Source organism: Nerophis lumbriciformis, linkage group LG04, assembly GCF_033978685.3.
Source record: "Nerophis lumbriciformis linkage group LG04, RoL_Nlum_v2.1, whole genome shotgun sequence".
In the NCBI taxonomy this organism is placed as follows: Eukaryota; Metazoa; Chordata; class Actinopteri; order Syngnathiformes; family Syngnathidae; genus Nerophis; species Nerophis lumbriciformis.
In genome coordinates, this window is record NC_084551.2 from 61,509,822 (window position 1) to 61,523,530 (window position 13,709).

The window sequence follows — 13,709 nt, forward strand, 5'->3', positions numbered from 1 at the left end:
TGGTGATGATAGCCATAGAAGTGGAATTAGTGATGATAGCCAGAGAAGTGGAATTAGTGATGATAGCCATAGAAGTGGAATTAGTGATGATAGCCATAGAAGTGGAATTAGTGATGATAGCCATAGAAGTGGAATTAGTGATGATAGCCATAGAAGTGGAATTAGTGATGATAGCCATAGAAGTGGAATTAGTGATGATAGCCATAGAAGTGGAATTAGTGATGATAGCCATAGAAGTGGAATTAGTGATGATAGCCATAGAAGTGGAATTAGTGATGATAGCCATAGAAGTGGAATTAGTGATGATAGCCATAGAAGTGGAATTAGTGATGATAGCCAGAGAAGTGGAATTAGTGATGATAGCCATAGAAGTGGAATTAGTGATGATAGCCATAGAAGTGGAATTAGTGATGATAGTCATAGAAGTGGAATTAGTGATGATAGCCATAGAAGTGGAATTAGTGATGATAGCCAGAGAAGTGGAATTAGTGATGATAGCCATAGAAGTGGAATTAGTGATGATAGCCAGAGAAGTGGAATTAGTGATGATAGCCATAGAAGTGGAATTAGTGATGATAGCCATAGAAGTGGAATTAGTGATGATAGCCATAGAAGTGGAATTAGTGATGATAGCCATAGAAGTGGAATTAGTGATGATAGCCATAGAAGTGGAATTAGTGATGATAGCCATAGAAGTGGAATTAGTGATGATAGCCATAGAAGTGGAATTGGTGATGATAGCCATAGAAGTGGAATTGGTGATGATAGCCATAGAAGTGGAATTAGTGATGATAGCCATAGAAGTGGAATTGGTGATGATAGCCATAGAAGTGGAATTAGTGATGATAGCCATAGAAGTGGAATTAGTGATGATAGCCATAGAAGTGGAATTAGTGATGATAGCCAGAGAAGTGGAATTAGTGATGATAGCCATAGAAGTGGAATTAGTGATGATAGCCATAGAAGTGGAATTAGTGATGATAGCCATAGAAGTGGAATTAGTGATGATAGCCATAGAAGTGGAATTAGTGATGATAGCCATAGAAGTGGAATGAGTGATGATAGCCATAGAAGTGGAATTAGTGATGATAGCCATAAAAGTGGAATTAGTGATGATAGCCATAGAAGTGGAATTAGTGATGATAGCCATAGAAGTGGAATTAGTGATGATAGCCATAGAAGTGGAATTAGTGATGATAGCCATAGAAGTGGAATTAGTGATGATAGCCATAGAAGTGGAATTAGTGATGATAGCCAGAGAAGTGGAATTAGTGATGATAGCCAGAGAAGTGGAATTAGTGATGATAGCTATAGAAGTGGAATTAGTGATGATAGCCATAGAAGTGGAATTAGTGATGATAGCCAGAGAAGTGGAATTAGTGATGATAGACATAGAAGTGGAATTAGTGATGATAGCCATAGAAGTGGAATTAGTGATGATAGCCATAGAAGTGGAATTAGTGATGATAGCCATAGAAGTGGAATTAGTGATGATAGCCATAGAAGTGGAATTAGTGATGATAGCCATAGAAGTGGAATTAGTGATGATAGCCATAGAAGTGGAATTAGTGATGATAGCCATAGAAGTGGAATTAGTGATGATAGCCATAGAAGTGGAATTAGTGATGATAGCCAGAGAAGTGGAATTAGTGATGATAGCCAGAGAAGTGGAATTGGTGATGATAGCCATAGAAGTGGAATTAGTGATGATAGCCATAGAAGTGGAATTAGTGATGATAGCCATAGAAGTGGAATTAGTGATGATAGCCATAGAAGTGGAATTAGTGATGATAGTCATAGAAGTGGAATTAGTGATGATAGCCATAGAAGTGGAATTAGTGATGATAGCCATAGAAGTGGAATTAGTGATGATAGCCAGAGAAGTGGAATTAGTGATGATAGCCATAGAAGTGGAATTAGTGATGATAGCCATAGAAGTGGAATTAGTGATGATAGCCATAGAAGTGGAATTAGTGATTATAGCCATAGAAGTGGAATTGGTGATGATAGCCATAGAAGTGGAATTAGTGATGATAGCCATAGAAGTGGAATTAGTGATGATAGCCATAGAAGTGGAATTAGTGATGATAGCCAGAGAAGTGGAATTACGGATGATAGCCATAGAAGTGGAATTGGTGATGATAGCCATAGAAGTGGAATTAGTGATGATAGCCATAGAAGTGGAATTAGTGATGATAGCCATAGAAGTGGAATTGGTGGTGATAGCCATAGAAGTGGAATTAGTGATGATAGCCATAGAAGTGGAATTAGTGATGATAGCCATAGAAGTGGAATTAGTGATGATAGCCATAGAAGTGGAATGAGTGATGATAGCCATAGAAGTGGAATTAGTGATGATAGCCATAGAAGTGGAATTAGTGATGATAGCCATAGAAGTGGAATTAGGAATGACAGCCATAGAAGTGGAATTAGTGATGATAGCCATAGAAGTGGAATTAGTGATGATAGCCATAGAAGTGGAATTAGTGATGATAGCCATAGAAGTGGAATTAGTGATGATAGCCATAGAAGTGGAATTAGTGATGATAGCCATAGAAGTGAAATTAGTGATGATAGCCATAGAAGTGGAATTAGTGATGATAGCCATAGAAGTGGAATTAGTGATGATAGCCGTAGAAGTGGAATTAGTGATGATAGCCAGATAAGTGGAATTAGTGATGATAGCCATAGAAGTGGAATTAGTGATGATAGCCATAGAAGTGGAATTAGTGATGATAGCCATAGAAGTGGAATTAGTGATGATAGCCATAGAAGTGGAATTAGTGATGATAGCCATAGAAGTGGAATTAGTGATGATAGCCATAGAAGTGGAATTAGTGATGATAGCCATAGAAGTGGAATTAGTGATGATAGCCACAGAAGTGGAATTAGTGATGATAGCCATAGAAGTGGAATTAGTGATGATAGCCATAGAAGTGGAATTAGTGATGATAGCCATAGAAGTGGAATTAGTGATGATAGCCATATAAGTGGAATTAGAATTTACCTGAAGTGTATATTTATTTATTAAAATAACTATTTGCTATGATTATTCTGTAAGTGCTTCTCAATACAGTGGATTATTGATATCAATACAATGGATTATTGATATCAATACAGTGGATTATTGATATCAATAAAGTAGATTATTGACATCAATACAGTGGATTATTGATATCAATAAATTAGATTATTGATATCAATACAGTGGATTATTGACATCAATACAGTGGATTATTGACATTAATACAGTGGATTATTGATATCAATAAAGTGGATTATTGATATCAATAAAGTGGATTATTGATATCAATAAAGTGGATTATTGATATCAATAAAGTGGATTATTGACATCAATACAGTAGATTATTGACATCAATACAGTGGATTATTGACATCAATACAGTGGATTATTGATATCAATAAAGTGGATTATTGACATCAATAAAGTGGATTATTGACATTAATACAGTGGATTATTGATATCAATAAATTGGATTATTGATATCAATAAAGTGGATTATTGACATCAATACAGTGGATTATTGACATTAATACAGTGGATTATTGATATCAATAAAGTGGATTATTGACATCATTACAATGGATTATTGATATCAACTAAATGGATTATTGACATCAATACAGTGGATTATTGATATCAACTAAGTGGATTATTGACATCAATACAGTGGATTATTGACATTAATACAGTGAATTATTGATATCAATAAAGTGGATTATTGACATCAATACAGTGGATTATTGACATCAATACAGTGGATTATTGACATCAATAAAGTGGATTATTGATATCAACAAAGCGGATTATTGACATCAATACAGTGGATTATTGACATCAATACAGTGGATTATTGATATCAATAAAGAGAATTATTGACATCAATACAGTGGATTATTTACATCAATAAACTGGATTATTGATATCAATAAAGTGGATTATTGACATCAATACAGTGGATTATTGACATCAATAAAGAGAATTATTGACATCAATACAGTGGATTATTGACACCAATAAAGTGGATTATTGACATCAATACAGTGGATTATTGACATCAATAAAGAGAATTATTGACATCAATAAAGTGGATTATTGACATCAATACAGTGGATTATTGACATCAATACAGTGGATTATTGACACCAATACAGTGGATTATTGATATTAATACAGTGGATTATTGATATCAATAAAGTGGATTATTGACATCAATACAGTGGATTATTGATATCAACAAAGTGGATTATTGACATCAATACAGTGGATTATTGACATCAATACAATGGATTATTGATATCAATAAAGCAGATTATTGACATCAATACAGTGGATTATTGATATCAATACAGTGCATTATTGACATCAATACAGTGGATTATTGATATCAATAAAGTGGATTATTGACATCAATACAGTGGATTATTGACATTTATTATTTATTTATTTATTAATACAGTGGATTATTGACATCAATAAAGTGGATTATTGACATCAACACAGTGGATTATTGATATCAATAAAGTGGATTATTTACATCAATACAGTGGATTATTGATATCAACAAAGTGGATTATTGACATCAATACAGTGGATTATTGACATCAATACAATGGATTATTGATATCAATAAAGCAGATTATTGACATCAATACAGTGGATTATTGACATCAATACAGTGCATTATTGACATCAATACAGTGGATTATTGATATCAATAAAGTGGATTATTGACATCAATACAGTGGATTATTGACATCAATACAGTGGATTATTGACATCAATAAAGTGGATTATTGACATCAATACAGTGGATTATTGACATCAACACAGTGGATTATTGATATCAATAAAGTGGATTATTTACATCAATACAGTGGATTATTGATATCAATAAAGTGGATTATTGACATCAATACAGTGGATTATTGATATCAATAAAGCAGATTATTGACATCAATACAGTGGATTATTGACATCAATACAGTGGATTATTGATATCAATAAAGCAGATTATTGACATCAATACAGTGGATTATTGATATCAATAAAGCAGATTATTGACATCAATACAGTGGATTATTGACATCAATAAAGTGGATTATTGACATCAATACAGTGGATTATAGATATCAATAAAGTACATTATTGACATCAATACAGTGGATTATTGACATTAATACAGTGGAATATTGATATCAATAAAGTGGATTATTGACATCAATACAGTGGATTATTGATATCAACAAAGTGGATTATTGACATCAATACAGTGGATTATTGACATCAATACAATGGATTATTGATATCAATAAAGCAGATTATTGACATTAATACAGTGGATTATTGATATCAACAAAGTGGATTATTGACATCAATACAGTGCATTATTGATATCAATAAAGTGGATTATTGATATCAATAAAGTGGATTATTGACACCAATACAGTGGATTATTGACATTAATACAGTGGATTATTGATATCAATAAAGTGGATTATTGACATCAATACAGTGGAGTATTGATATCAACAAAATGGATTATTGACATCAATACAGTGGATTATTGACATCAATACAGTGGATTATTGATATCAATACAGTGCATTATTGACATCAATACAGTGGATTATTGACATCAATACAGTGGATTATTGATATCAATAAAGCAGATTATTGACATCAATACAGTGGATTATTGACATCAATAAAGTGGATTATTGACATCAATACAGTGGATTATTGATATCAATAAAGTGGATTATTGACATCAATACAGTGGATTATTGATATCAATAAAGTGGATTATTGACATCAATACAGTGGATTATTGACATCAATACAGTAGATTATTGACATCAATAAAGTGGATAATTGACATCAATACAGTGGATTATTGATATCAATAAAGTGGATTATTGACATCAATACAGTGGATTATTGATATCAATAAAGTGGATTATTGACATCAATACAGTGGATTATTGATATCAATAAAGTGGATTATTGACATCAATACAGTGGATTATTGACATCAATACAGTGGATTATTGACATCAATAAAGTGGATTATTGACATCAATACAGTGGATTATTGATATCAATAAAGTGGATTATTGACATCAACACAGTGGATTATTGATATCAATAAAGTGGATTATTTACATCAATACAGTGGATTATTGATATCAACAAAGTGGATTATTGACATCAATACAGTGGATTATTGACATCAATACAATGGATTATTGATATCAATAAAGCAGATTATTGACATCAATACAGTGCATTATTGACATCAATACAGTGGATTATTGATATCAATAAAGTGGATTATTGACATCAATACAGTGGATTATTGATATCAACAAAGTGGATTATTGACATCAATACAGTGGATTATTGACATCAATACAATGGATTATTGATATCAATAAAGCAGATTATTGACATCAATACAGTGGATTATTGATATCAATAAAGTGGATTATTTACATCAATACAGTGGATTATTGATATCAATAAAGTGGATTATTGACATCAATACAGTGGATTATTGACATCAATAAAGTGGATTATTGACATCAATACAGTGGATTATTGACATCAACACAGTGGATTATTGATATCAATAAAGTGGATTATTTACATCAATACAGTGGATTATTGACATCAATACAGTGGATTATTGACATTAATACAGTGGATTATTGATATCAATAAAGTGGATTATTGACATCAATACAGTGGATTATTGACATCAATAAAGTGGATTATTGACATCAATACAGTGGATTATTGATATCAATAAAGTGGATTATTGATATCAATACAGTGGATTATTGACATCAATACAGTGGATTATTGACATCAATAAAGTGGATTATTGACATCAATACAGTGGATTATTGATATCAATAAAGCAGATTATTGACATCAATACAGTGGATTATTGACATCAATAAAGTGGATTATTGACATCAATACAGTGGATTATTGATATCAATAAAGTGGATTATTGATATCAATACAGTGGATTATTGACATCAATACAGTGCATTTTTGACATCAATACAGTGGATTATTGATATCAATAAAGCAGATTATTGACATCAATACAGTGGATTATTGACATCAATAAAGTGGATTATTGACATCAATACAGTGGATTTTTGATATCAATAAAGTGGATTATTGACATCAATACAGTGGATTATTGACATCAATACAGTGGATTATTGACATCAATACAGTGGATTATTGACATCAATACAGTGGATTATTGATATAAATACAGTGCATTTTTGACATCAATACAGTGGATTATTGATATCAATACAGTGGATTATTGACATCAATACAGTGGATTATTGACATCAATAAAGTGGATTATTGATATCAATACAGTGGATTATTGACATCAATACAGTGGATTATTGACATCAATAAAGTGGATTATTGATATCAATACAGTGGATTATTGACATCAATAAAGAGAATTATTGACATCAATACAGTGGATTATTGATATCAATGCAGTGGATTATTGACATCAATAAAGTGGATTATTGACCTCCTCTCATATGAATGGATGTAACAATCTATAAATGTGCCAATCAACTCTTAAATGATCTCCATTTAGTGTTGAAGTGAAGAAAAGGAGCTCTCATGTTTCATGTTTGCAGCAGTTCACTTATTTCATCTTGTCTTTCCTTACGTTGGACCCAGTTTCCGCTGACCGGGCTGAGGAAGTTGGGGTAGAGGCCTTGGGGTTTGTCGATCTTATTCAGCACCTTCCGGATGTTCATCACCTGCAGGGAGAACGCAGCATCTCTCAGTGGGAATGTTCCAGAACCAAAAAGGAGATCCAAGATGGCCACACCTTCTCCTTGTAAACGGGGTCACCAGACAGCTGGCTGAGGTGGACAAACTCCAGGTGCAGAGTGCCGAACTCTGCCAGGATGCTGCTGCCGGCCGACGCCCAGCCCCAACTCCAACTGTTGTCACTGAGGACACAAAACATCTCATTTGCATAATTGCCCATGACACATTGGCATGCACGGTAATCGCTGCAGGAAGTAAAAAAAAGTGAAGGGATTCACATGGCCCCGTTCCTGGGTGGATCTCGCGTGAGAGGAAAGGGGGGGGGTTAATCATTTTGCAATACAGTCTACTGAAAATGATGGAAAGCGCCACTCTACATATCAACCGTAGTTGGAATTGCCACTAAACACATTTTGAGATATTCAACACTCCACTGCCATCTAGTGGCTAAAGTGGTTAGTGCGACCCCAGCAATTTGTCACGTTTCATGTGTCAGGTAAACGGCGACGAACGGGGCCATATGAGTCCCCTTTTTTACTGTACCTGGGAATCGATACCGGTACTCAACGATACCGATATTCAGAATAGAATAAAATAGAATAGAATGGACTTTATTGTCATTATATTAGCATATAACGAGATTAAGGACTCCAATTTAAGGTGCGATAGTGGAATCAATGATGGAATACAAATAAATCACATAAGTAATAGAGATAAAAAATAAGAATTGAAATAAACAGACTACTATCCAATAAAAACAATAAAAAAGTTAAAGTTAAAGTGCCAGTGATTGTCACACACACACACCCTGGGAGGTGAGGGGAGCAGTGGGCAGCAGTGGCGGCCACGCCCGGGAATCATTATGGTGATTTAACCCCCAATTCCAACCCTTGATGCTGAGTGCATATATATGTATATATATATATATATATATATATATATATATATATATATATATATATATATATATATATATATATATATATATATATATATATTTTTATATATACCTGGGGATAAGTTGATTGGCAACACTAAATTGGCCCTAGTGTGTGGATGTGAGTGTGAATGTTGTCTGTCTATCTGTGTTGGCCCTGCGATGAGGTGGCGACTTGTCCAGGGTGTACCCTGCCTTCCGCCCGATTGTAGCTGAGATAGGCTCCAGCGCCCCCCGCGACCCCAAAGGGAATAAGCGGTAGAAAATGGATGGATGGATGGATATACAAATATATATATATATATATATATATATATATATATATATATATATATATATATATATATATATATATATATATATATATATATAAATATATATATATATATATATATATATATATATATACATATATATAAATATATATATATATATATATATATATATATATATATATATTATATATATATATATATATATATATATATATATATATATATATATATATATATTCAATACTTTAATGTGTGTAAATAAATATTCATTGTTTTCGATTATTGCAACAATTTAAAAAGGGCTGATTATGATAAATGCTGTCCAGTTATCTTGTTTTATTACCACATTTCTGAGTCTCATCTGCAGGTATGACACTAAGTTGCAATTACAGTTGCAAGACGTTAGACGGCAGTCGTGTAGAGTTTATGGTGAGTTGGTCAGTTCGGTCTGTGGTGTCTGTCGCGCCCTGCAAAGTGTTTCCACTGCAAGTATTATATTTATTACACACTAGCTGTTTGATTGCAACGTGCATCTTAGTTGTAGTTTCCATTAACAACTTTGACGGTGTAGAAATGACCATGTACAATCGCTAATGCAAACCACAATAGAAAAGCCAATGTATATTAGCATCAAGCTAACACATTTGTTTTGAAAAGTGGAGCCCTACTTTAGTTACGTCGAAGCCTTTTTTTGAGTCAATTGCTTTGTTGGCATTGAAAATTGCAACGTTAGCTACAGGTAGGTTGGCTGAGTCCGCTCTCAGTGCTGCTAGAGTGATCACCAAGTGCAAAGAGGGTGACATTACACACAGTTTGAACAGTAACACTGTGTTTGAATATTTATTAAGTGATTCTTTGGCGTACCACTAATCACTGACCTACACTATTGTGTACCATCACAGTGCCCCCCCCCCCCCCCTTTAAGTGGATTATGATATCAATAAAGTGAATTATTGACATCGATACAGTGGATTATTGATATCAATAAAGTGGATTATTGAAATCAATACAGTGGATTATTGACATCAATACAGTGGATTATTGATATCAATAAAGTGGATTATTGATATCAATAAAGTGGATTATTGACATCAATAAAGTGGATTATTAACGTCAATACAGTGTATTATTGACATCAATACAGTGGATTATTGATATCAATAGAGTGGATTATTGACATTAATACAATGGATTATTGATATCAATAAAGTCGATTATTGACATCAATACAGTTGATTATTGACATCAATACAGTGGATTATTGATATCAATAAAGTGGATTATTGACATCAATACAGTGGATCATTGATATCAATATAGTGGATTATTGACATCAATACAGTGGATTATTGACATCAATACAGTGGATTATTGACATTAATACAGTGGATTATTGATATCAATAAAGTGGATTATTGACATCAATACAGTGAATTATTGATATCAATAAAGTGGATTATTGACATCAATACAGTGGATTATTGATATCAATAAAGTGGATTATTGACATAAATACAGTGGATTATTGACACCAATACAGTGGATTATTGACATTAATACAGTGGATTATTGATATCAATTAAGTGGATTATGGACATCAAAACAATGGATTATTGATATCAACAAAGTGGATTATTGACATCAATACAGTGGATTATTAAAATCAATTAAGTGGATTATTGATATCAATTAAGTGGATTATGGACATCAAAACAATGGATTATTGATATCAACAAAGTGGATTATTGACATCAATACAGTGGATTATTGATATCAATAAAGTGGATTATTGACATCAATACAGTGGATTATTGACACCAATACAGTGGATTATTGACATTAATACAGTGGATTATTGATATCAATAAAGTGGATTATTGACATCATTACAATGGATTATTGATATCAACTAAATGGATTATTGACATCAATACAGTGTATTATTGACATTAATACAGTGGATTATTGATATCAATAAAGTGGATTATTGACATCAATACAGTGGATTATTGACATCAATAAAGTGGATTATTGATATCAACAAAGCGGATTATTGACATCAATACGGTGGATTATTGACATCAATAAAGTGGATTATTGATATCAATAAAGACAATTATTGACATCAATACAGTGGATTATTGACATCAATAAAGTGGATTATTGATATCAATAAAGTGGATTATTGACATCAATACAAAAACCCAACAAGATGACTTAATTATAAGGATAATAAATATGCGGCGTTTAAAGTCATTGAAAGCACACGTCACTGTCGTGTGCCATTTAGCCAGGACTCGTTTATGGTCTGGAACAGATTAGCAGCCGAGTCATCATAATAAGTGCTCATTTTATTCATGTGATTCGTCTTAATGCGCGTAGTTGAACGCCCGTCTAAATCAGTGTCAGCACTAACGGCCAATAAAGTGTCCATTTCTTGTAAAAATGACGCCACCTGCAACATTATTCATAGACTGTGATGTAAAAATACATTTATTTTATTCTGCATTGTGCGTAAAATGAACTTTTAGTTTTTTATAATGTAGTGGCACTTTAAGAACTAAAGATAAAAATGCATGACACAATAATATTAAAAAGATCATTAAAATAATAGAAGATAAAAATGTACTTTAAATCCCAATTTACATTTAAAAAACACATTGCTTGGTTGGACAAATATATATTTATTGTAACTTAAATAAACAAAAACACACTACAGGTTACATTGTAATCATTTCAAATATATCCATCCATTTTCTGTATTGCCTCTCCTCATTTGGGTTGCCAGTTAGCTGGAGCCTATCCCAGCTGAGTGTGGGCGAGAGGCGGCATACACCCGGGACTGGTCCAATTTGAAATCAACAGTATGTTTACGTTTTTTCTAACATCTACAAATATGTCAAAGTCAATCTACTGTACATAACATACTACATTGCTATTTAATAACTTTTTTTTTAAACATTTGGAAAATGTCCAAAAAATCACATACAGTATATATTTGTAATATACATATATATATATATATATATATATATATATATATATATATATATATATATATATATATATATATATAATACACAAATATATATAATACATAAACATATATACTGTATATGTATTATACATATATACATACACACAATACATACATGTATATATACATATATATATATACATATATATACATACATATATATGTGTATATATATATATTAGGGCTGCAACAACTAATCGATTAAATCGATTAAAATCGATTATAAAAATAGTTGCAATTAATTTAGTCATCGATTCGTTGGATCTATGCTATGCGCATAGGCAATTATTATTTATTTTATTTTTATTTTTTAAATAGACTTTTATTTATAAACTGCAAAATGTACAAACAGCTGAGAAACAATAATCAAAATAAATATGGTGCCAGTATGCTGGTTTTTTTCAATAAAATACTGGAAAGGATAAAAATGTAGTTTGTCTCTTTTATCCGATTATTAATCGATTAATCGAAGTAATAATCGACAGATTAATCGATTATCAAATTAATCGTTAGTTGCAGCCCTAATATATATATATATATATATATATATATATATATATATATATATATATATATATATATATATATATTAGGGCTGCAACAACTAATCGATTAAATCGATTAAAATCGATTATAAAAATAGTTGCAATTAATTTAGTCATCGATTCGTTGGATCTATGCTATGCGCATAGGCAATTATTATTATTATTATTATTATTTATTTATTTTTTTAATAGACTTTTATTTATAAACTGCAAAATGTACAAACAGCTGAGAAACAATAATCAAAATAAGTATGGTGCCAGTATGCTGTTTTTTTCCAATAAAATACCGGAAAGGATAAAAATGTAGTTTGTCTCTTTAATCGAAGTAATAATCGACAGATTAATCGATTATCAAATTAATCGTTAGTTGCAGCCCTAATATATATATATATATATATATATATATATATATATATATATATATATATATATATATATATATATATACATATATATATATATATGTATATACAGTATAGATGTGTATATATATACATACATATATATATATATATATATATATGTATATACATATATATATTTACATATACATACATATACATATATACATACAAACATACATACATATATACATACATATACATATATCCATATATACACATATATGTATCTATATATATATATCCATATATGTATATATATACATATATACATATACATACATATGCATATATATATACATATATACATGCATATATAAATAAATATACATATATATACATATATATATTTATACATACATATAATTTCTTACTTCAAGCATGAAAAAAAAAATCATGATGCCGAGCGCATATCATTATGTCAAGATAATGGCACTAGCATTTACTTCATTTAAGAATATTTTTCAACATATTGAGCAAAAAGGTCTAATTTTTTTTTTCTACCAAGAAAAGTGCACTTGTTATTAGTGAGAATATACTTATTTTAAGCTATTTTTGCTTTCATTGAGGTTAGCTAATTTCACTTGTTTTGGAAAGTCTTGACAAGCCAAATTTTCTTGTTCTATTGGCAGATAATTTTGCTTAGTTCAAGTAAAATACCCCTCTTT

The 13,709-nt window shown here is 31.2% G+C and overlaps 1 protein-coding gene across 1 annotated transcript in view; it reads right to left on the reverse strand.

Annotated features, from left to right (window-relative positions):
- Positions 1 to 13,709, reverse strand: part of LOC133605420 (mannosyl-oligosaccharide 1,2-alpha-mannosidase IA) — a 458,157-nt gene that overhangs the window by 38,501 nt on the left and 405,947 nt on the right. The window contains exons 6-7 of the mRNA XM_061958737.2: positions 7,905 to 8,028; positions 7,740 to 7,833 (exon numbers count right to left, since the gene is read on the reverse strand). Coding sequence (XP_061814721.2) covers positions 7,740 to 7,833; positions 7,905 to 8,028 — 218 coding nt within the window. The remainder of the gene's footprint in view (positions 1 to 7,739; positions 7,834 to 7,904; positions 8,029 to 13,709) is intronic.